This window comes from Schistocerca americana, chromosome X (genome assembly GCF_021461395.2).
Source record: "Schistocerca americana isolate TAMUIC-IGC-003095 chromosome X, iqSchAmer2.1, whole genome shotgun sequence".
NCBI classification, from domain to species: Eukaryota; Metazoa; Arthropoda; class Insecta; order Orthoptera; family Acrididae; genus Schistocerca; species Schistocerca americana.
The window spans coordinates 292198857-292226034 of NC_060130.1; the positions used below are offsets into that span (position 1 = coordinate 292198857).

General features: G+C 37.5%; 1 protein-coding gene across 1 annotated transcript in view; it reads right to left on the reverse strand.

Annotated features, from left to right (window-relative positions):
- Positions 1-27178, reverse strand: part of LOC124554799 — a 124972-nt gene that overhangs the window by 19033 nt on the left and 78761 nt on the right. Inside the window, exon 7 of the mRNA XM_047128451.1 lies at positions 17376-17455. Within this exon, the coding sequence (XP_046984407.1) occupies positions 17376-17455 (80 nt within the window). The remainder of the gene's footprint in view (positions 1-17375; positions 17456-27178) is intronic.

Below are 27178 nucleotides of genomic sequence, written 5' to 3' on the forward strand. Positions count from 1 at the left end.
TGGGGGTGCAATAAAACATATTAAAATGTTTCAACTCTCATCTTGTTCCAAGCTCATCTTGTTCCAAAAAATGTGATAAAATAAAAAAGGGTAAATTGTGGTACACCAAAGTGTTGGAGAATTTAAAAAATAAGCAGCTGCTGTAAAAATGCCTTGACGAAGTAAATAATTCTAACGAAATTAAAGATCTCAAAATAACCACTAAGAAACTGTATAAGAAGGAGCTACAGTTGGCTAAACAAAGATACAACACCAATCTCATAAAAAATAGTATAAACCAGTGCAAAACAGCCTGATCAGTAATTAATACTGTTAAAGGTGAAATCATGAATTTTGATAAGGCCCTCCCAATACCAGCAGAAACGTTCAACAAATATTTTGTGACTTGTGCTGATGAAATCAAAAAGTTGATCAGCAAGCCCAATGTAACATATATAGATTATCTTAAGAGCACAAACTTTAATCATAATCAGGCTAGACCTGCATTGGAACATTTCAAAGAGGTATGCTAAGATGAAGTTCTTAAAATTGTCAAAGAAATGAAAAATTCATGTAGTACAGCTATTTTTTTATATGTCAAACGATCTACTGAAAGAAATAATACATTATATTGCAGCAGCATTAACATATTCTATAAACATATGTCTCATATAATGTTTTTTTCTGATTCTCTCAAACTATCCAAAGTGACTCCAGTCTTTAAAAATGGTAACAAATCTGATCCAGCAAACTAAAGGTCAATTTCAGTAATTCCAGTACTAGCCAAAGTCTTTGAATGCATAATGTATCAGCAGATGTATGAGTACCTAGAACTAAATGATATGTTAAGTGAATCACAGTTTGGTTGCAGAAAAGAAAAGTCAACTATACATGCCAGAGAACACTTAATGAGAGACATTTTAGCAGTATTTGAGGACCATGCTCACATACAGGTAACCTTATGTGATTTGAGCAAGGCCTCTGACTGTGTTGACCACTCTGTTTTGCTCTCTAAACTTGATTTCTGTAGAGTATGTGACAAAAGTTTGAAACTCATCAAATCATACCTTAATAAAAGGAAGCAAGTGGTGAGTTCAGGAAGTCATCTGTCAAACACTCTTGAGGTTCAACATGGAGTGCCATGGGGATGTAAATTAGGACTACTTCTATTCCGTGTACATACAAACAACTTACTGGGAAACAAAGATGTAAACACGTATATGTATGCAGATGATACAACTTCCCTATCTGTAAACCATGTACTTCATAACCTTGTTAGTAGTATCAATTTGGCAAAAGGAAATAGAATATCATGATTTAATGCAAATGGTCTACTATTAAATGAGCAAAAACCTGGAATACTTGGTTCAGTCTATCAAAGACTGTAAAAATAGAAAAACAAAATGCAAAATTTTTTGGTATCATACTTGAATAAACTAACATGGAACTCTCACGTTGAACACATAGTGGTTAGGCTGTCAAGAGTTATATATCTGCTGAAGAGACTGATGTGGTATGTGGCATTTGACTATGTTAGGATAGCACACTTTGCTTTCTTTCAGTCTGTTTTAAGGTATGGGTTAATACTCTGGGGAAACAGCAAAAAAAGGTAAGTGAGATCCTGGTGATCCAGAAGAAAGCAATCACAGTAATGGCAAAGGTAGATAATAGGACACATTGTTCATTAAATATAGAATATTAACAATTATTAACCAATATATTCTTGATAATGTTAACTATATACTTCCTGAACTACCAAATTTAGGTGTAATGAATCAAAGGCATAACTACAACACAAGAATCTGTACTTTTGTGCTCTTGCCACAAAACAGATTAGCAAAAACTAGCAATAGTCATAAGTACAAGGAAATTAAAATATATAACAAATTGTCTAAACATGCCTCAAGCATGCCAATCAAAGTATTTAAGGAAAAGTTGCACAGCTTCTTGTTAAGAAACCCACTCTATTCATCAGAAGAATTTTTATAAATGCCCAATATCAACTTAAATATGTAAAAATGTGTTTTATAAAATTAACAGATTAAGTGAACTGTCAGTGTGTAATGCATGTAATAATGCTGAATGATTAGTAAAGAATCTGAATCTGACATTTGCAATATAACCTTTTTGGACAAGTTTTAAATTGTCTTCCCCCCAGTTTCTAATTCTACATGTGCCTAGACAGGACTTTGCTTCTCCTAGATATTTAACTTCATAAAGCTGAGATAATCACAAATGCAGATTGTCTTTTATCACAATGTTGTTACAGAAGATATAAAAATCATCTATATACTAAGAAATAATTGCAAGTTTTTTATCTGACATTTTAATTAACACATAACCCTCATCGGTATTTGCAACATAACCTAGTTCTAAAATCACATTTTTGCCTTTTCATTCCACTGTCTAGATGACTGTTTTAAACCATAAATAGCCATTTCCTTGTGACACAAAACAATTTGGATGCTTCATGAGAATAGTTTCTTCCAAGTCCACATATAGGAAAGCAGTTTTAATATCGAAATGTTAAATCTTAATATCGAGATTTACAGATAAACTAATGACATCTCTAAGAGTACTACATCTCACAATTGGTAAAAAGGTTTCATCATTACTTATACCAAATTTTTGAGTGTATCCCTTCTCAATACATCTAACACAATTGAGTACTGCACCATCTGCATCCCTTTCCAACTTAATACTCACTTGTTACCTTCAATACTTTTACTCTTTGGTGCATCCAATGTGTGTCCACAAGTTCCCAAACACTATTGTCTGGGAAACACTTTATTTCGTCTTCCATGGCCTTTATCCACTCTTCTGTGTCACTCCTCAACATGGCATCCTCCGGACTCACAGGATCTTCACCAAAACTGGAAATATCACTCACCAAGTAGGTAAGTACTTCATTGGTTTGGGTGCATGGATTGACCTGCTGACTGGCTGGTCCTCTTCTGGAGCACCAGGGTACATTGATATCACCTCCTCTATGTCTAACACTCACTGAGCATCCAACATGATGTCTGGACCTTGAATGGCCTTGTCACTGTCACTCCCAGCACTGCTTTCCTTGTCCCGTTCAGCATACTGTTCACTTGGCTGTGCTGGTACCCTGGTACTGACAATCATGCATTCATTTTCCAGGAAAGTAACACCCCTGTCTTTCACTATTTTCTGTGGATCAATTAGTCTGTAACCTTTATTCATTTCATCATAACCTACAAAAGCAGACTCCTTAGCTTTGATATCCCAATTTCTTCAGTTTTGATCTTGTAGAGGAAGAAAGATTCTACAACCAAATACTTTCAGGTGGTTTAAAGAAGATACTTTTCCCTTCTGTCACTGCTGTGGAGCCTTACCATTTAATGCTCTGTGAAGAACATGGTTGTTTATGTGAACAAAGTTACTGCATCCCTCTGCCCAATAGTGCTTAGGTAGACCAAATTCTTGTAACACAAACCATGACATCTCCCAATTTGATCTGTTAGTCCTTTCCACTACACTGTTTCATTCTGACACACTTATCTGATGTTCAATCCCATTATATTTGAGGAATGAATCAAGTGCAGAGTTTACAAATTCACTTCCATTGCCTCTTCTAGTAGCTTTGACTTCTTCACCACCTCTATTTTCTGTCAAAACTTTGAACTCACAGAAAAAATCAAATGTTTGATCTGTACTCTTGGAAAAATAAAAGAATGGACTTCTTGAATAATCATTCACTAGGACATACATGTACTTCTATATATCGTGGGACATCTGCTGTATGCGGCCACATAAATTTGTATGCACCAAGCCAAGTGACACTGTTTCACATTGTCCCCCAGCCTTAGGAGATGGAAATTTAGACACCTTACAAAGCACACACGATTTACACTTGTCAGAGTCACAACACTCCATTATGCCTCCACTCTGTAAACATAACTTAAGAGCAGTGTAACTCTAACATGCCAAAGTATACCTGTACAGTGCCATAAGTCTTCCATAGTGCTACATTTTCAAACAATTAGAGCATGCTCATCTGAAAACACAGGTTCAACATTTTAAGTTTTTAAATACCATTTGACTTCAATCCAGAACAATGAAGATCACCCATTTTGAACACCTGACATCCATCTTCATAAAAAAAAAACATTTATGCCTTTCTTAACCAAAGCAGTAACTGACAACAAATTAATGGTTAATCCAGGAAAAAGAATAACATTCCTGATTGAAGATTTATCTAGTGAATTGACAACAAGATCTTCCTTCCCTTCACTTACTAATCCAACATTATCAACACACTTCACTTTTTTTAAATTTTCTGGTACAAAATCTTGAAACCATTCCTTTCTTGAAGTCATCTGCAACGGTGCTCCATAATCAAGGGTCCACTCATTCTGGCTGAAATCTGACACATTAAGTGCACAAAACAATGACTTTTCTGCCCCCTTTGAACCCTTGTTTGACAATAGTTGCTCCTGGGGACAGTTAGACTTGGAATGACCACACATCCAGCAATTAAAACATTTTATTTTCTTCTTTTCTCATTTGCTTTTGGAGAAACTCTGCGTGATTTCTTACAGTATTTTATGAAAAAGTGCTATCATCACCATCTTTGTCCAATTCGAGATATTCTTCTGCATTTTCATTTAGTAACTTTGCTTTGATGTTTTCTGATGTGAAATTTTCATCGGTTGTACTGGAATCTACACCCATAAGGTAAGACAGACAAACTTTTGGTAACCCTCTTAACATAATGAGTGCAATTAGTTCTTCTTTAACTATTTTTCATATGCTTTGTAGTTTGTTGGCAACATCCAGAATAAGAGTTATGCAATTCTGGACATTTCACTGAAGTGTGAATAATGTAATGTCCAACAGAGCATTCTACAGAGTCATCCACCTACTGTTACCAACAAGCAGGTTTTCCAGGGTATCACAAGCTTCCTTTGCCTTTGTTGTGTTTTCCACATGTTCATAAAGAGACAGATCCACATACTAAAGGATAAGTGTCCATGCACGTGTAACCTTCTCTGCATTTGTAGCAGCAGTTATACCAATGGCATTGTCTCTTAATTTTTCATGCATTAGAATGAGCTTCATTCCAAACTTGTGTGTGTTGTAATCATTATTGCCTTGCAGTTTGTCTACCACTAGTGGTTTTCATCAAACTTATATTTTAAAACATTTTTGGAAACTTGAATTCATGTACACTGAATCATGTAACTGATTGCTTCCAAAAACTGAGAGTTCATATGATGATGAGTTTAACAAAACACATATCATAACAAGTTCCACTCACTACATGGTCACATAATGTAATGCAGTTGTCCAGTTATTTATATTTCTGACAGGATGGCATACATAATTTGCTGCACAGATTAACTGTCCAGGGTCCATAACCTGTTAGCAGAGCATTGTTAGTGATGGAAAATATAAATGGAGTTGAAAAAAAGTCATGGGATACATCCTAATATCATGTCAAACCTCCTATTGCCCAACGTAGTGCAGAAACTTGACTTGGCATGGACTCAACAAGTCACTGGAAGTTCCCTGCAGTAATACTGAGCCATGGTGCCTCTATAGCCATCTATAATTGCGAAAGTGTTGCTGGTGCAGGATTTTGTGCACAAGCTGACCTCTCAATCATGTTCCATAAATGTTCAATGGGATTCATGTTGGTTGATATGGGTGGCAAAATCATTTGCTTGAACTGTCCAGAATGTTCTTCAAACCAGTTGTGAAAAATTGTAGCCCAGTGACACAGCACATTATCATCCATTAGAGTTCTATCATTGTCTGGGAACACCAAATCCATGAGTGACTGCAAATGATCTCCAAGTAGCCAAAGATAACCATTCCCAGTCAACAATCAGTTCAGTTGTCTCAGGGGACACAGTCCATTCCCTGTAAACTCAGTACACACCATTACGGAACCGCCACTGGTTTGCATGGTGCGTTGTTGACAACTTGGGTCCATGGCTTTGTGGGGTCTGCATCACACTCAAACCATATATCAGCTCTTACCAACTGAAATCAGGAGTCATATGACCAGGTCACATATTCCAGTCATCTAGGGTCCAACCAATATGGTCATGAGCCCAGTAGAGTCACTGCAGGACATGTTGTGCTGTTAGCAAAGGAACTCATGTCGGTCATCTGAGGCCGAAGTCCATTAACAACAAATTTTGTTGGACTGTCCTAACAGATAGATTCATTGTATGTCCCACATTGATTTCTATGATTATTTCATGCAGTCTTGCTTGTCTGTTAGCACTGACAACTCTATACAAATGCCACTGCTCTTGGTCATAAAGTGAAGGCTGTCGGTCACTTCATTGTTTGTGGTGAGAGGTAATGTCTGAAAAGTGGTATCCTCAGGACACTCTTGACTGTGGATCTTGAAATATTGAATTTCCTAACAATATCTGAACAGAATGTCCCGTACATCCAGTTCCAACTACCATTCCATGTTCAGAGTCAGTTAATTCCCATCATGCAGCCGTAATCACACCGTAAGTCCTTGCACGTAAATTGTGTGAGTACAAATAACAGCTGTGCCAATGCACTGCTCTCTTATACCTTGTGTATGTGATACTACTACCATATGTGTATGTGCATATCACTATCCCATGACTTTTGTCACCTTAGTGTATATAACGATTACATTGTTCATAATTTGTGTTTTCATCAAAACATATCATGTAGCACATACAGACAAAAGGAATAACCACAAATAACAAATTGTGAGAAGTACAAGGTCCATGCTATGATACAGAAACAAAGAATGACAGTAGTACTCATAGTGGCCTGGCAGTGAACTTCAAATACGGGAAAATATGGTGTGAAAATCTGTATTCTTGCTGTTCAAAATATGAGTATCAGATGATAATATTTTTCACTTACGTTTTTGGGGTGGGCCTCATAGTCTGTCAGTAAAATGTCTATTTAGGGAAGCTTTTCTGAACTTACAAAGGAATATAGGTATTCAAGTAATCTCAATGAAAAACTGAGATAAAATTCTTATAGAGGAGGTTGACAGTCATGTAAAATTATGTAATTAATGCCATGGTCACCTTTTGAATGTAAAATTATTTACTTAAAACCCAATATTGCAAATTGGGCTATGTGGCCATTTAATTCCACTTTAGCATTTGTCAAAACCTAAAAATCAAGTAGCATGATGTGGCAGAGCATCTGGTTTCATCCTATTCTGTTCCCGATGATGATCTGGTATCTATTGTACTCTTTGAATTCCGTTTGAATATGCTGATAGTATTCTGCTTAATTTTTGCTCAACTCCATAATACAATACTTTGTGGAATAAATGATTCCATATTTGCAATGTTACTGAAATTTGATTTATGGTCATAAGGCCATGGTCCAAGGCTAAATGTCTGCCTAATGTTTCACCGTACACTGCTGGAGACTTCATCAGAGGCTTTAATGAGTCAGAAAGCTGTTAAAGATGTGAAAGAAACTCAGCAGGTTGAACTGCTTATATGTATCCATATAATGGTCAGTTCATGATTCCATCATACCACTGCCTAAGATGAAGGGAGTGACACTAATGTATGCTAAGGAGTGGTCTGATGATGTAATGGACTGATTATTGCATGAATACATATAAACAGTTTGGCTTGCTGAGCTTGTTTTGAGTCTGTTACAGCTTTCTGAGTCCTTAAAGCCTCTGATGAAGCCTCCAGCAGTGGAAGACCAAATCTTAGACAGAGATTTTTGCCTTGGACCGTGGCCTTATACTCATAAATCAGATATCAGCAACAACAGAGATACCAACCATGAACGCCTGCTTTTTATAACTCCATGTTTGTTTTTGCTTCATATAAAAGCTGGTTTCATTGCATGGTATTCTGTGGATTGATGTCTATTGGTTAGTGCTTATGAACCCATGTGTGAACTGCTTGAATTAAATGCATTGTAAGTATATCACTAGTATTGTACATCACTTTTTCGCATCCATTTTTCATACTTCACTGCATTTAATGGATGCCTCTGAATTTTTCATTGGATTGTGAGGATGATTCTAGTTCATTGATTTCTGCAAAAATATATTTTTAGTGCCTCTTAACAATGTGTGAACACATTAATGCAAATACTGTAGCATTCTCAACATTTGCAAGGAAGAATGCTCTAGTCACTAAAAAAGCATCTGAATCCATCCTCTGCAAATCACAGTGAAATATATGGCAATCAGTGGCAAGAAGTAACACCATTCAAAGCAGAATTACATACTCATTTCATAACAAGATGTAATAAAGTTTAATACCAATTCTGCCAAAAATTACTAACATGGACTTCTTCATGAAATGTGATAAGGTATTCAAAATAGATGCAAACAAAAGTAAAGTAGAACAAAAACAATATTCTTGCAATGCATTTAAATCAAGCACTTTACACATGAATTTGTAAGCAGCAACAAATAAACATAAATCCTCAGAACACCACTGATGAAACAAGCTTTTGTTTCATATGAAACAAAAACAAATATGGAATCACTTACTCTGCTTAGTATTATGGATGCAAGCAGAAATCAAGAATAATACAAGCAACATATTTACAATGCAATGCAGAGAGCAGTATACCAAAGAATTTGAGAATTTGTAATCAGAAACACAGTATGATGAAGCCAGCTTCTGTTTACTATGGAACAAAAACAAATAAGAAAGACTTTAAACCAACCAATAAGATAACAAGACAATGGATTGATAGACTTACAGTGGATCAAGTGGCCTGGCAATGAAACAAGGTCATGCTACCAGAAGTCCTTATATGTGTTTCACCCCCATTGGAACAATGACTTAAAGAGAGTCCACACCTTGTAGACAGCAATGGCAAATTTGAAATAAGGAGCAATTTCTCCCTAAATAGGCGGGAACCAACAAAATATTTTGTCATTCAAAGGAGAAAGATGGTCATTGAAATTCCATGAAAATACGAGGGTTGGAACTTTAATAGTGGCAACTATTTGTTTACAACTCATACAAAATATATATGTGTTTCAAAGTTTAACTAACCTTCAAAGTAGTCACCAGCATTTTATATAACCCATTGCCAGCAATGTGGAAGTCATAGGATACTCTTAGCAGTGCCAGTTGTGTTGACAGTTCAAGCTGCGTGATCTATTGCCCAACGAATTTGTAGAAGTTCTGAAGTGAATGCCGTGAAGTGTTTCCTTCAGTTTAGAAATTGAGTTGAACTCACAAGGTCTTAAGTCAGGGGAGTACAGTAGGTGGTGTAGCACTTAGCAGCCCCATCAGTCGAACAAATCAGTAACAGCTTGCACTGTACGTGCTTGAGCATTGTCCTGCAAAATGATGGTCAGGTCCTGCAGAAAGTGTCATCACTTCTGTCTCTATGCTGTTCATTTTTGGAACACAACCTATGACCAGCTTAGGGACAGAAGTGATGACACTTTCTGCTGGACCTGACCATCATTTTGCAGGACAATGCTCAAGCACGTACAGTGCAAGCTGTAACTGATTTGTTTGACTGGTGGAACTGCTAAGTGCTATACCACCTACTGCACTCCCCTGACTTAAGTCCTCATGAGTTCAGCTCAATTTCTAAATTGAAGAAACACTTCACAGCATTCGCTTAAGAAATTCTACAAATTCGTCGGGCAATAGACCGCACCACTTGGACTGTCAACACAACTGCCACTGCTAAGAGTATCCTACGACTTCTAAATTGCTGGCAACGGGTTATACACAATGCTGGTGACTACTCTGAAGGTCAGTAAAACTTTGAAATATGTATCTATTTTGCATGAGCTGTAAATAAATGGTTGCCACTTTTAAAGTTTCAACACTCGTATCTCACAGCAACAAAAATTCCTTTGTTTTAATGGTGGACACTTCATCTTGCTTATTATATCTGTTAGATTCTTTTAAATGTTTCATGATAATACAATGTGAGCTGCGCTTATTTGAAGTTTTTTGATGATCTCTGTCTATCCTATCTTGTATGGATCCCATATTGTGCAACAGCACTTCAGAAGGGAATGTTGCTCACAATATGGGACTGCATAGTGTAGGCAGTTTCTTTAAGAGATTTGTTGTATGTTCTAACAGTTCCGTTAATAAAATTTAGTCTTTGGTTTGCTGTTCCCCACAACATTTTCTATGTGATGGATTCAATTTAAACTGTTTTTAATTGTAAGCCTCAGGTATTTAGATGAATTGATAACCTTTAAACTTTTATCATTTAATCTGTAACTGAAATTTAATGGAATTAAATTTGGTCCTCATATGTTTTATTGTTCTAGGTCAATTGACATTTTTTGCAGCATGCATATATCTTGTTTAAATCATTTTGATCTTCTGATAAGTTCATTAGAGAGTAAATGATGTCATTGTCTGCAATAATCTGAGAGGGCTGCTTAGACTATTTCCTTAATTATTCATATCGTGATTAAGAATAGCAGATGGAATATAATGCTTCCCTGGGGAACCACAGAAATAACTTCTGTTTCATTAGGTGAATACCCATCAGTTACTATGAACTGTGGCCTTTCTGATGGAAAATCACAAATCCAGTTGCACATCTGAGATGATATTCCATTGTTGTTGTTGTTGTGGTCTTCAGTCCTGAGACTGGTTTGATGCAGCTCTCCATGCTACTCTATCCTGTGTAAGCTTCTTCATCTCCCAGTACCTACTGCAACCTACATCCTTCTGAATCTGCTTAGTGTATTCATCTCTTGGCTTCCTTCTATGATTTTTACCCTCCATGCTGCCCTCCAATACTAAATTTGTGATCCCTTGATGCCTCAGAACATGTCCTACCAACCGATCCCTTCTTCTGGTCAAGTTCTGCCACAAACTTCTCTTCTCCCCAATCCTATTCAATACTTCCTCATTAGTTATGTGATTTACCCATCTAATCTTCAGCATTCTTCTGTAGCACCACATTTCGAAAGCTTCTATTCTCTTCTTGTCCAAACTATTTATCGTCCATGTTTCACTTCCATACATGGCTACGCTCCATACAAATACTTTCAGAAATGACTTCCTGACACTTAAATCTATACTCGATCTTAACAAATTTCTCTTCTTCAGAAACGCTTTACTTGCCATTGCCAGTCTATATTTTATATCCTCTCTACTTCGACCATCATCAGTTATTTTGCTCCCCAAATAGCAAAACTCCTTTACTACTTTAAGTGTCTCATTTCCTAATTTAATTCCCTCAACATCACCCGACTTAATTCGACTACATTCCATTATCCTTGTTTTGCTTTTGTAGATGTTCATCTTATATCCTCCTTTCAAGACACTGTCCATTCCATTCAACTGCTCTTCCAAGTTCTTTGCTGTCTCTGACAGAATTACAATGTCATCGGTGAACCTCAAAGTTTTTATTTCTTCTCCATGGATTTTAATACCTACTCCGAATTTTTCTTTTGTTTCCTTTACTGCTTGCTCAATATACAGATTGAATAACATCGGGGAGAGGCTACAGCCCTGTCTTACTCCCTTCCCAACCACTGCTTCCCTTTCATGTCCCTTGAGTCTTATAACCGCCATCTGGTTTCTGTACAAATTGTAAATAGCCTTTCGCTCCCTGTATTTTACCCCTGCCACCTTTAGAATTTGAAAGAGAGTATTCCAGTCAACATTGTCAAAAGCTTTCTCTAAGTCTACAAATGCTAGAAACGTAGGTTTGCCTTTCCTTAATCTTTCTTCTAAGATAAGTCATAAGGTCAGTATTGCCTCACATGTTCCACTATTTCTACGGAATCCAAACTGATCTTCCCCGAGGTCAGCTTCTACTAGTTTTTCCATTCATCTGTAAAGAATTTGTGTTAGTATTTTGCAGCTGTGGCTTAGTAAACTGATTGTTCGGTAATTTTCACATCTGTCAACACCTGCTTTCTTCGGGATTGGAATTATTATATTCTTCTTGAAGTCTGAGGGTATTTCGCCTGTTTCATACATCTTGCTCACCAAATGGTAGAGTTTTGTCAGGACTGGCTCCCCCAAGGCCGTCAGTAGTTCCAATGGAATGTTGTCTACTCCGGGGGCCTTGTTTCGACTCAGGTCTTTCAGTGCTCTGTCAAACTCTTCACGCAGTATTGTATCTCCCATTTCATCTTCATCTACATCCTCTTCCATTTCCATAATATTGTCCTCAAGTACATCGCCCTTGTATAGACTCTCTATATACTCCTTCCACCTTTGTGCTTTCCCTTCTTTGCTTAGAACTGGGTTTCCATCTGAGCTCTTGATGTTCATACGTGTGGTTCTCTTATCTCCAAAGGTCTCTTTAATTTTCCTGTAGGCAGTATCTATCTTACCCCTAGTGAGATAAGCCCCTACATCCTTACATTTGTCCTCTAGCCATCCCTGCTTAGCCATTTTGCGCTTCCTGTCGATCTCATTTTTGAGATGTTTGTATTCCTTTTTGCCTGCTTCATTTACTGCATTTTTATATTTTCTCCTTTCATCAATTAAATTCAATATTTATTCTGTTACCAAAGGATTTCTACTAGCCCTCATCTTTTTACCTACTAGATCCTCTGCTGCCTTCACTACTTCATCCCTCAAAGCTACCCATTCTTCTTCTGGTGTCAAGAGCTTTCTGGGAATCTAAAAATATGGGATCTTCTCCAGATCCCTTGTGAATAGCACTTATTACTTCAAGTAGCACACAATGGGGTAAACAATGCCTTTTGTCAGGGCTATGAGGTCATATTTGGACCATTCCAGTGACTAGCAGAGAAGGTTGAAAATACTAGCCTTGCTCATGAAGCTCAGAGCACTATCCCCAAAATAGATCATGGTCTCCTGGTTCTGAGTCAAATGACAGGCTTCAACAACCATATAGTGCAAAGGTTCTGTGACAAACTACACAGGTAGATGATCATGTGTGCTGTGCACACAAGATTTTATTTTATTTTTTATTTATTATTATCTTTTTAAGATAGCTGTTGTAAACTGAAAAGTATCAGTGTAAGACCTGAAGAAATGCCCCTCACAGGTGAGAGTATTAAAATACTAGTGGTTAACTGCCAAAGGATTGACAACAAAATGCCAGAGTTTGAAGCATCCCTAAAAGGCTGAGAAGCTCACATAATATTGTGTACAGAAAACTGGTTAATGCTTGAAGTTGACAGCAGTGAGATCTTTGGGGAAAATTTAAGTGTACATTGAAAGACTAGGCCAATGGGAAATGGAGGTGCTGTATTTGTCACAGTATACAACAAACAAGAAAAAATCTTAATAATTGGTACAGTGTGTTATATCCTCTGCCATCCACTTCACAGTGATTTTCAGTGTATACAAGGTGTAATAGAAAAGTAATGAGAATTTTTGATTTTCTCAAAGAATCTACATTTATCCATCAATATCAGCTTTCTTCCCTTCAACAATTCTGTTTTTATCTCATCACACCCTTTCACGGTTCTCTTCAGCCTTAGGAATAGAAAGAAGTCGCAGGCGGCCATGTCTGATGAAGACAGTGGCTGAGGCAACATAACAGTTTTATTTTTGTCAAAAAATCATGGACTAGTGTTGAGGTGTGAGTGGGAGCATTATCATGATGCAATTTCTATTAGTTGTTTTGCCACAATTCTGTTCATTTTCTTTGGATTGCTGCACACAAACAGCATACATCTAACAGGCAGTATTTGTTACTAACTGTGTGACCATTAGACAGGAAATCATGATGCACTATTCCATTTTAATTAAAAAACACCAAGAAGAACCTCAACACAATATTGAACTTGTCAAATTTTTTTGGTCTCGGCTTTTCAGGCAGTTTCCACTGGGACAATTGGGCCTTGGTTCCAATGTCATACCCATATACCCATGTTTTGTCACCTGTTATAACCTTCTTTAGAAGATGTGGATCATTGTTGATGTCATTCAGCCATTCCTAAGTGATGTCTACGCAACATCAGTTTTGGTCAAATTTAAACAGTTTAGGAACAAACTTTGCTGCTATACATTTCATACCCAAAGCATCCAAAAAATTGCATGACATGAGCCAAAGGATATGCCATTATCATCAGCAGCCTCTCTTATGGTGATTTAGCGAAATTCCAGAACCCTTTTCTTTACATCTCCCACATTGTCATCAGTGATTGATGTGCTGCAACGTCGAGATTAATCATCTTCAACCTCTTCTCAACCATCTTTGAAATGTTTATGTCACTTGTAAACTCTTGTCTTACTCATAGCAGATTTGGCAAAAGCCACAGTTGACATTTTGAATGTGGTGCCCCACTTTAATCCATTTTTCAACAAAATTTAATGCAGAATCATTGATCTGTCTTTTTCAAAAGTGAAAATTTGAAAGCACTCAAAAACACATATCATCATTTTGACTGTCAACAGTAAACTAAATATTCAAAATAGATGAAAATGCATACATACATCAGGAACATCTGATTATCAACAAAATAAAAATAATGAAAATCAGATGTAGACAGCCTGTGAAATCAAAAAATTCCAGTTACTTTTTTATCACAGCTCAAGGATATATACATAAATGTGAATAAAGAGCCAGTTGTGTTTCACAAGAATGATATTTTTTGAATCTGTGCTGGTTAAATGGCAATAGGTCATTTTCTTTTAGGTAGTCCATAATTTTGGAAAGTGGTATGTACTCCAGAATATTACTGAAAATCAGTGTCAGTGATGTGGGTCTATAATTTTGTGGATTATTTGTGTTTCTTTTCTTGTGTACTGATGTGTCCTGTCCACCTTTCCAGTCTTTATGTACTGATCTTTAACTGAGTGAGCAAAGATGATTACTAAAACTGGAGCTGTTTCATTAGATGCTCAGGAAGGACCTAATTGGTATGCAGTCTGGACCAGAAGAGTTCCTGTTATTAAGTGACTTATGTTTCTTCACTGCAGTAGTACACATCACATCTACAATAATAGATCAAAATAAGACTTACATAGTAAACAGACAAACTTCACTCTTGTGCAGAAATGAGTAAATTACTTAGGCATGAAATTGCGCAATGTTTTACCTACAGACATAAGAAAATCTTGCCCTTAAAACTTCAAAATTCAAGAGAAAATTGAAAGACTATGTGTTACAAAATTCATTCTACTCCATTTAGCAAATTTTTTAACATAAACGACTGTGCACAGGTTGGCACCTATTCAAAATGAGACTCAAATTTTCCTTGGTCGTTTCCTCAACAATATCATCTGACATGGGGGTTTGTGATAGGAGCCAATTATTCATTTATTTCAATTGCTGAGTTTAACTTCTACCCATACTAACTTACAGCATCTATTTATCTCAATCTCACTACAAAGGATACCACTTCTTACAGCAATAAAGATACTGCGACTAATGGAATATAGTCAATAATCTCTGTAACCTTTTAGATCCTTTGTAGAAACTTTGACTGAACTTATCTATGGATTTAGCCATCTTTCAGTACCTATAATGATTTCTTCTCCAGTGCTTTCAATGAAAACTTGGAGCTCTGGTTCTTTATCAATACAGCTATAACAATTTAAAACTATGATGCTGGTGTTTTCTTGGTGTATCCTCATCCTGCAATTGACCTGTCCCCTTTGAGACAGTACTTCTGTTTGAACCTTTCCGAGACTATCTAACCTAGTCTACTCCATATGATCCACAAGAACAATGCAGCCACCACTAGTGCATAGTGGACCCCTGATCTGTTAAGTGGATGCCAACACTTCTTTACCCTATGATACAAATCAAGGAATCTGCAGTGCTCATAGAATCATCTGAGATTCAGATTCAGACCCTCCAATTGGCCTGTGCACCAAAGATCCACAATTGGTCTTGACAGTGATGTTACAGATGGTGAATTCCACCTTCATCTTGCAAGCTACACCGTCTGAGTTTACCACCTTAGACAGTTGCCAGAAAACAGAAAGGACTTCTTCTGATTAGAAGCAACACACATCATTCATTGATACTGACATGAGTCACTACCTGGAGTTGACTCTACCCTGTGCTATTCATAGCATCCAGAAGGCCCATTCCATATCTAGGATGACTCTTCTCCTACTCCAGTATGCAAATGGAGCACACACTGGATTGCCTCCCTTCTTTCATAGCCATATCACTAATGATCTCCATCTTGCACTTAACATTGGAGCTCCCAGTCACCAATAATTTCACCCTCTGTGAATGCCTTAACATTGCAAGCCAAGAGGCATCTTCCGAAACAGGGCAAACAACTGCAGCTGGCTCAGGGCCATTATTAGCCACAGATTTTACCTGAAAAGTGTTTGTCAGACAAACTGACAAACTGGGGAAACCTTCAGATCTGTTTCCTAGAATGTCTTTCACTGCCTGTCACACCTTGAAATGACGTACCCTTTGACATCAGGTGACGGTTCATCTCAATGCAAGCAGTAACCAGGCCAACTATATCACATGCTGAATATCTATTGGATCCATATGTTTCCCCCCCCCCCCTCCACCCCCTTCCTCCACACACACCCCCCCCCCCCCCAACCCGCCCCAGGGTGCCCATAGGCGATGGTTCAAACTACATGACCAAAGCCAGTACCACCTGGAGGAGCTGTGAGCAGACAGACTCCAACTCTGCTCACATCTGAATGCAGCATTCACATTTCCTATTCATGCTGTACAATTTTCTAAGAATGATGCTAAGGACAGCATAAATATATACTACACAGTAAATATACATAAGTCTATGCCTCGTAAATGCAGAAACACACAAGACATTAAAAATCAAATTATGGAAGCACACAGGCAAGGCTCAATAAGCAACTTACTTCAACTTAGAAAGAAAGCTTGTAATATAATAAACAAAACAAACAGATGATCTTCACTACTAGTGCAGCTCAAACAGAAGTTGGTGACCTGTAAAGAATTCATCCAAATTTCCTCTGGAGAAGAGCTTCAGCTATAGAGTCTACTTAAAAAATAACCATCCAGAACACTTGGATACTTTCCTGCATGGGTGCTTCTCATCAATCAATAACTATTTCACCACTGTGAGAGTCCTCTTTATTTCAGTTTTCTTTCAAAATAAGAAGGAGAGAGAGAGAGAGAGAGAGAGAGAGAGAGAGAGAGAGAGAGAGACTTTTGTTAGATTATGGTTCAAATGTTTCACCAGATTTCCCATTGTCTCAATAAATGCTTAATGTATGTGGTCCAAAATTTCACTTACACAGTAAAATTTCATAAATTTTTCAGTGTAAATAAGACTGCATACTACATAGTAAATTCTAACCACATGTTGTTGCTCTATGCCAATGTGACAAATATTTTCAAGTTAAAGGTAATAGAAAATTAGAAGAAGAAATGAAACTGACAAAGTATGCAATTTTCAGAGAAAATTTAGGTGTGTAAAGCAATGCTATATATGTAACTCTAATCGTTTGTCATTGATACCTCAAGAACTGATTTTAGGAAGTACTTACTGCAGTCCATGGTACTCTTCTGTGTCATCTCTGCATAATAGCTTTCAATTGTAGTCTTATCTTTCCAGGCACAGAAGACCCTACACAATAAAGAGATGCAGATATAGTATAAATCTATTTCTGAAATGTATTACAATATTACAAAACTTTATTCTATTGATACGTCATTAACATTGTAAATATTCAGTCACATTTCATTGTCTCCTCAACACAGACACTACATCAAAGGTCACATGCTTTGTACATGGGTTTCTCTTGAAGAGACTTAAAATATTAACTAGTTAAAAACTGGACATGGAAGCAATGAAGCTCTGATGTAATGTGCTGGTGTCTTTCAATGACAAACTGATTGAGTGGCTCTGGTGACTCCCTTATCCCTCATAGTCAACAAATTATTTATGGAAGATTTTGAAGATGAGGTGCTAAGGACAGCATTTTTGAAACCCACCTGTGTTTGGAGGTACATTGGTGATAGATATGTTTATGATGTAGGCACATGGAATAGACACTCTGAACCATTTCTGGGATCATTTTAATTTCCTTCATCTCAGCATCAAGTTCACAATAAAGGTCAAAAGGGACAGAAGGTTTTTTTATTCTAGACATAATGGTCTACAGAAGGGATAACAGGCCTCTGGGACAAAATGTTTATAGAAAACCAATACATCTGCACCAGTATCTGCATACAGCAAGTTGTCATCTATCATACCAATGCACGGGGATCCTGCCGACATTGGCAATGTGGATTATGCCATTTTGGATGCAGAAAACTTGATTCGAAAGCTAGAACTTGTGGCCAAGCAGAAAGTCTACACTGACAAACAGATCTATCATGCCCTTGAGTCTGGACTTTTGACAGTTTAGCAACTAGTAGAAAATGCATCTGCTTCAGTTGCTTTCCTACCATCTTCAAAGACAGCATGGATTTTTAAAAGATATCATATCAATGTTAGAGCACTATTTGACTTGGTAAAAGATGATCTATTGCTAAAGTAATCCAGCACTTAAAAAAATGCCTTCACAGTGTGGGAAAGTGTGTATTGGCCAAACAATTCACACCTTCATTACAGATGTTTGAGCACCAGTGCTACACACACTTATTACAACCTGAGAAATCTGTGGCAGCAGAACACTGTCTAACCAAGGGACATGGGATGATGTATGATGAGACACAAATGCTTGCCCATGTGTCTCACTATTGGGACTGTGTCTCAAAACCATGCACTGAAATTAGACTTGCAAACAACATTATAAAGAGAGACAAGAAGAATGCACAACCTTGTTTTATCTGACATTAAAAAACAGAAAGTATTGATAGAGGTTCTCAATGGCTGTTCATTATTTTTACCACTTTCACCACTGGGGCACTGTGCCTCCACTTGTGTTAGAGGGAAGCAGCTACAATTTATGGTGCATGCGCTGTCGGTCTTCAATGGTTTATAGTGTCTTCAATGGTAAAAACCTGTTCTGGAGAGATTAGCAAACAGTTTCTCACCTGAATATGGCAGCCAGATGGACCACTGAAATATAGTGCCTAGATGATTTTATGATCCAGCAGTAGACCTGACAAGAATATTGCCAGCTTTAGGAATTGTAAGGATAAAGCAATGGTGATCTTATCATCAACCATAACCATCGATTGGCAATATCAGATAGTAAATGTTTTTAGCAAACACTTTTATTTTGTTGGAAAATCCGTCAATGACCACTTCAGCAATCTCCAGGATAAATATAATGGCATTCTAGTTAAATAAACTAAATACTTGGCCCCAGATAAGAGGAGAGAGATAAAATATACACTGATCAGCCAGAACATTATGACCACAGACCTACTATTGATATAAACCCATCCAGGTGATAGCAGTGTCACATGGCAAAGAATGACTGTTTGTCAGACATAAGCACAGTGCATGTAGTATCAGTGAGGATGATGTCTGTGGCTAGAATGGGGAAGGCTCATAATCTGTCTGAGTTTGACTGAGGCCAGATTCTGATGGTATGGAGGCAGGGAATGAGCATTTCAGAAACTGCATGATTTGTTGGGTGTTTAAGAAGTGTTGTGGCAAGTGCCTTCAACATGTGGCAAAACCAAGGTTATACCACATCCAGAGATCGTGGGAATGTGCTGCTACCCCACATTACAGATTTCAAATGTTGTAGGCTAGGCAGACTGGTAAAACAGGACAGGTGGTAAACTGTGGCAGAACTAACATCAAACTTTAATGCTGGGCAGAGTACAAGTGTGCCTGAACACATAGTGCACCAAATACTCCTAACAATGGGCAGCTGATGACCCATGTATGTGCTAATGTTAAAACCACGACATCAGCAAGTATGACTGAAATGGGCTTGTGACCATCAGCACTGGACATTGGCGCTGTTGCAGAGCATTGCATGGTCTGATGAATCCTGAGACCTTCTTCATCATGTAGATGGGAGGGCATGAATCTGTCATTTTCCAAGGGAATAGCTCCTTGACATCTGTACTGCGGGACGGAGACAAGCTGGTAGTGGCTCCATTATGCTTTAGGGAAGATTCACGTGGGCATCCATGGGTCCAATGGAGCTTATGCAAGGCACCATGATGGCCGAGGAGTACTGTAAACTGGTTGCGGATCACATACAGCCCCTCATGATGATTGTATTTCCTGATGGCAATGGCATTTTTCAACAAGATAATGTGCCATGTCACAAGGCGAGGAGTGTGATGGTGTGGCTTGAGGAAGACATTGGCAAGTTACAGTTGTGTGCTGGCCCCCCATTCCACCAGATCTGAACCCAATTGAATGCATCTCGGATTTAATTGTATGTGGCGTCAGGACTCATCTCCTCCCCAGAATTTATGGGAATTAGATGACTTTGTGTGTGCAGATGTGGTGCTACCTCCCTCCAGCGACCTACCAAGATCTCATTGTCTCCATGCCATGAGGCAATGCCACTGCTATCCATGCCGAAGGTTGACATACCAGTCATTAAGTAGGTGGCTCTAATATTCTGGCTGATCAGTGTATAGTCAGGTCACTAAAAAAATTCAAAATCAGCAGGCTATGATGGTTTGCCTATCAGTGCATTAAAAATGTGTTTAGGAAACCTGTCTGATGCCATGGCCACAGAAGTAATTGATGTAATTGCATCATATGGTTCCCTGACAATCTAAAAATTGCACAAGTAACCTTGATTTAGAAGAAGGGTGATAAATTTAAGATTGAAAGCTGTTGACCCATCTCAGGCCCACCTGCATTTTGTAACGTACTTCAGAAAGTTATTTACACTAGACTAATGACAGTCCTGTGTTAACACACTTTAATATTTGAGAATTACAATGGTTATATGAAAAACAAATCAACTTTAGTAGCCACAGGACAGTTAATCAACTTTAGTAGCCACAGCACAGTTAATAGATGAAATACTAACTGCCATAAAGAACAAGGAACATTTCCTGGAGTGTGTATTGCCTCAAGGGGTCACACCACATTATGTAGTACAAACGAATGATTGCACCATCTGTGCCCAATACTATCCACTAGGCAGGTATGGAAAGAAATTGTAACGGCTGTGGTAATGACAGGATGCACATGCCATCTGGTAGCTGAATAGTACAACAACAAATTTACACTCTAATGGAAAAAAGGACTATGGAGGAATTGTTTGAATGGAACAAAAATTAGTAGATACAAAATCTATCTATGGACAAACAAATGATTACAGTTTTAGAAAAACTGGATTATTTATTCAAGAGAAAGAGTTTCACAAACTGAGCAAGTCAATAATGCATTCATCCACCTTTGGCTCTTATGCAAGCAATTTTGAGCTAGGCATTGAGTCATAGAGTTGTTGGATGTCCTCCTGAAGGATATCATGCAAAATTCTGTCCACTAGGTATGTTAGATTTTCAAAATCCTGAGCAGATTGAGGGCCCTGCCGATAATACTCCAAACATTCTCAACTGGGAAGGGATCCAATGACCTTGCTTGCCAAGGTATGGTTTGGCAAGTATGAAGACAAGCAGTAGGAAGTCTTACCATGTGTGGGCAGGCATTATATAGCTTAAATGTATGGCCAGGATATCTTGCTGCGATGGACAACAAAACTGTGCATAGAATAAAGTTGACGTATAACTGTGCTGTAAGGGGGCTGCTGATGACAACCAGATGGGTCCTGCTATGAAATGAAATGCCATCCTCACCCAACACACCTGGTTATTAGGTAGTATGATGGGTGATGATCAGGTTGGTATCCCACCACTAACTGCAGCTTGTGCACATATGTCTTTGCTGGCATCAGAGCTCAGTTTGAAGTGGGGCTGATGACTGAAGACAGTTCTACTCCAGTTAATGAGATTCCAGGCTGAAGGTGCCTGCGGAGATGCCATGGACAATGGTGGGATACTAACCAGTCTGTCACCTACCATACTGCCCAACATATAGGTGTGATGGTCTGGGGTTCCATTTCATTTGATAGCAGGACACCTTTTGTTGTCATCTGCAGCACTCTTAGAGCACAGCAGTATGTGGACAATGTTCTATATCCTGTTTTGTTACCATTAATGGTAAGCCATCCTGGCCTTACATTTGAGCAAGATGCACATGGTGTAATGGGACAAATGTGGTAGATCAACTGAATATTTGTAGTGCAACTTATTTTAAATCTTTCTGTATTTTACATATGTGTACTATCACAAGATAAAGCAGCATTCAATGTTAATGACATCTGCAAAGCCTTGAGTTGTTAATGAAATAACAAAGCAGTATTTCAAAAGTAATTTCTCAAAAGAAATGAGAAACAAGCAGCATATGTTGACATTTGATAAAAATAAATAAATAAATAAATAAAAATTTAAAGATCATGCCAAGCAATAGATTTGGAACTTAGGAAAATATTAGGTAAAAAATCTCTATTATAATTAAGATTTAAGTCAACATCATATATTTTGCATTACTGGATCCTACATAAAACAATATTTTGTTCAGAAAATCATGAAATCCAACATGATCATTATTGCGTGTTAATTTCGTAATTTATTCCATGTAACACCATAGTAATAGAAACTTATGTAACTGGTGTTTCAATTAAAAGCTTACAGAATGTATTGCAAATATAAATCATATGTTTGAATGCCACCAAAATCTGTTCACTTCATAAAGAATGTGCCTTGAATTCATGAAAACTTTAGCCAGAAAACCTTTTGTAATTAAGAAGAAAATTAATAATTTATGTTCTGCATCACTGGATCAGATATAAAAAATAATTTTGCGCAGCAGATTATGAAATTCACTATTGCAACCACCATGTATCAATTTGATTTGGTGGATTTTGGTATTCATTCTGCAAACATTTATAAAACATAAGTTGCCTCTTTAATGTTTATCATTAATATCAGGTGTTGTCAGTGCTGCCTCAGTAGGCCAGACTTGAAAATGAACCTATAAGCTAATATGAACCACAGAACTGAAGTTTACTACAGAATGATTGTGCTGTCACTGACATATATTTTGTGTAAGAACCACAAGGATAAGACAACAGAAATTAGGGCTCATAGAGAGGCACATAGACAGTCATTTTTCTATTGGTCTATTTGCAAATGGAATAAGAAAGGAAATGACTAGTAATGCTAAAAGATATCCTCATAGCTCATGTGAATGGTAGTGGGGAATGTGTATGTAAGTAAGACAGTAATCCATGCATGTGGAAATGCAGCTTTAATTGTATTTCATGTGTTTGTGATGTTGTAATGTAAGTATGTTTGGAAAAATATTATTGACTGTCTAAAAATTTTTACAGTCCACTTGTAATACAAGAGAGATAGTTTTATGTAGGAATCTAATTTTGTAAATGTAGCAGTAGTTTGTTTATGTACATGTGGCAAGAAATCTGAGAACAGTTAGAGTAAAATATGACTATGAAGTAGGTTTTTTGGTGCACAAGAAGCAGTGCTAGAAGTCATGAGACAATGTGACAAACCTACTTTGTGCTAAATATTATAAGATAATATGGAGTAAAGTTAACACCACATCACATTAGATATCAATGGGCCATCATGTCACATCACATCAATGTCGGGGTGTATTCACAATGGACATCACATCACATTATGTCAATTCATGTAGCCCAGTACTGAACCATGAAAGTGAGATTATGAGATACCATCCATGATTCAAAAAGTTGGAGTATATGAGATGTGCTAAAAATAATAGGACTATTGCTGTAAAACATTTTATTTCAAAAACATACATATTTAGTTATTGTACTCTTGATATAAGGAAAAGGAGATTAGTGTTTAACGTTGCGTCAACAGTGAGATTATTAGAGGTGGAGCATAAACTCAGATTAGGGAAGGATGGAGAAGGAAAGTGGGCAAGCCCTTTCAAAGGAAGCATCTCAGCATTTGTCTTAAGCAATTTAGGGAAATCATGGAAAACCTAAATCAGGATCGCCGGATGCAGGTTTGAACTGTCGTCTTCCCGAATGCTAGTCCAGTGTACTAACCTCTGCACTATCATGCTCGTTACCATCTATGCACTCCCCTTCTCTATACCTACAATGCTCCATGAGAATTTTCCACTGATGGAAACAGTGCTGGTAGTCTTCTTCTGTGAGCTCCCTTTTTTTTTCCAACTGTCTGAAATCTTGTTCCTTTTACTGCAGATTTGACCTTGAGGAATAGATAAAAGTTACATGCTGCTAGATCAGGTGAATGAGGTGGGTCGCATAACACTGGGACGCTGTACTCTGCTAGAAAGCTCTTAACAGACAATGCAGTATGAGCCAGTGTGTTGCATTGATGCAGAGCTCATGATGTGCTCTTCCACAGCTCAGGTCATTTTTTTCATTATTTTGTCACATAGCTGAGCAAGAACCTCAAGGAAGTAATGTTGATTAATAGTTTGCCTTCAGGAACCCAGTGAAGACACACAATCCCATGAATATAAAAAAAAATTATCACCACTTTGAATCTTGATTTGTTCATTCGAGCTTTATTCAGTCTTGGTGAAGTTGGGCACTTCCATTGGATGGACTGGTGTTTAATTTCTGGATTATAAGTGAAAAACCAAGAGTCTTCACTGTTATCACTCTTTCCAAGACCTTATGATCATTTTCAATGGTATTTTCATGAGCATCTCTTTGTTCAATCATCAGAATTTTCAGCATCAATTTCACATACACTTTTCTCATGTTAAATTGGTTATGTAAAATTTGCCTTACACAGTCTTTGTCAATTACTACAGTTTCAAAAATTGATGGAATACTGAACTGACAGTCAGATCAAATCAGAGTTCCTACTTTTTCAATGTTTACATCCATTTTTTATGTTGAAGTGCATCTCAGGTGTGAGTCATCTTCAGTGTCTTCTCAGCCATCCTGGTAATGCTTGAACCACTCAAAAACTCCTGTATGTGATATACAGTCTTTTCATACCCTTCTTTTAGTAAAAGATAGGTTTTGGTAGCAGTTTTCCAAGTTCCATGTGAAACTTTACAACATTTCATTACTCTATTATTACACTTATCATTTTTCTGGAAAAACAAAATAACAGTTCTTACACAAAGTAGGGCCATGGCCACACTGATTTGCCTACAGACACCAAAGGTGCTAAAAATAAAATGTCGTGTGACTAGGGCCTCCCATCAGGTAGACCATTTGTGAGGTGCAAGTCTTTTGATTTGACACCACTTCGGCGACTTGCATGCCGATGGGGATGAAATGATGATAATTAGGACAACACAACACCCAGTACCTGAGTGGAGAAAATCTCTGCCCCACCCAGGAATTGAACCCAGGCCCTTAGGCTTGACATTCTGTCACACTGACCACTCAGCTACTGGGGGCGGACACCAGAGGTGCTTCATTGCATTAAAAAGGCTTCATGCTTCACAGCTATTGATGGTTCATCTTTGGCAAATGCATACTATTCTGTGACAGCATCAGTCCCACTATTTTATAGCTAAACCTCGTAGTATCAGAATTGAAGAACTAACAATGATGAAGTTTATTAATGGCCAAAGCAAACTTCAGAACTGATATTCTTGATCAACTTTGGAGAGTAAATTGCTGAGAAGCGTAACAACATTTCATATATATATTTGACAAAGGCCTTACAGGCCAAAAGCTATATTTGTGCCAGTCATTTTGTTGTGCCTATCTGCGACTCAGCATCTCTGCTATATGGTGAGTGGCAACTTTCCTTTTTATAATATTGTTATATATACACACAAAATAGTTATAATTGAATACAATGGACCTGTTTACCTTATCCATAATGTTTCATTTTCCTTCATAGCAAATATCAAGATTAACAATTGTATTTTGGAGACCAAGCATGGGAAGAAAGAAGAGAATCAACATCCAAAAAGATAATTAATTGCATTTTTCTTCTTCAAAAGAACTGACTTTCCACTTAATAAAAGGTTATCTAATGAAACCTCCCATGAGACATGTACCTTGCCCTGGTGTGGCAGCTTGCATGCCCCAATGTTACAGATAGCTGTACCATGGGTACATACATTATGGAGCGGTATCTGTTAAGAGGCCAGACAGATTAATGGTTTATGTAGAGGTGCAGCAGCTTTATCAGTAGTGGAAAGGGCAACAGTCTAGATGATTGATGGGTCAAGCTTTGTAACATTAACCAACATGGCCTTGCTGTGCTGGTACCAAGAACAGCTGAAAACAAGGGGAAATTACGGCTGTTATTTTTGCCAATGGTATGGTTAAATGATGATAGCGTCCTCTTGGGTAAAACATTCTGGAGGTAAGATATTCTCCCCATTCAGATATCTAGGCAGGGACTGCTAAGGGGAACATCATCACCAGGAATAATAAACTGGCAATCTACAGGTCGGAGTGTGAAATGTTAATGCCCTTAATTGGGCAGGTAGGTTTGAAAATTTAAAAAGGAAAATACATAGATTGAATTTAGATACAGTGGGGATTAGTGAAGTTCAGTGGAAGGATGAACAGGACTTCTGGTCCAATGAGTACAGGATTATAAATACAAAATCAAATAGGGGTAATGCAGAAGTAAGTCCTAATAATGAACAAGAAAATAGGAATGCAGATAAGCTGCTGTGAACAACAAAGTGAACACATCATAGCCAAGAAAAAAACCATGAAACCAACACCACCACAGTAGTACAAGTTTATATGCCAAGTAGCTCTGCAGAAGATTAAGAGATTGAAAGATTGTATGATGAGACAAAAGAAATTATTCAAATAGCAAAGGGAGAGGAAAATTTAATTATAATGTAGGTCTGGAACTTGGCTGTAGAAGGAGGAAAGGACAGAAAAATAATAGGAGAAAATGAACAGGCAAAAGTTAGTTAGTTATGTGTTCCATTGATCAGACTCACAGTAACTGTTATGATGCTGAATGTGTCAAGTGCATAAGAAATGAAATGTGCTCATGAATAAAGAAGACATTTCCAAGGGCAGATGTGTCTCTGATTACAATTTGCTGGTTATAAACTCTTGATTAAAACTGAAGAAATTACAAAATGTAGAAAATTAAGGAGATGGTACACGGATAAGTTGAAAGAACCAGAGGTTATTGAGAATTTCAGAGTGAGCGTTAGGCAACAGTTGTCTCAAACAGAGGAAATGAATACAGTAGAAGACTAATGGATAGCTTTGAGAGATGAAATGTAATGAAGGAAAAAGAGGATCAAATAAATAACAAGAAAGGCCTAGTAGAAATCCTTGGATAATACAGGAGATATTGAATTTAACTGATGAAAAGAGAAAATATAAAAATGAAGCAGGTAAAAGGGAATACAAACATCTAAAAAATGAGACTGACAGGGACTGCA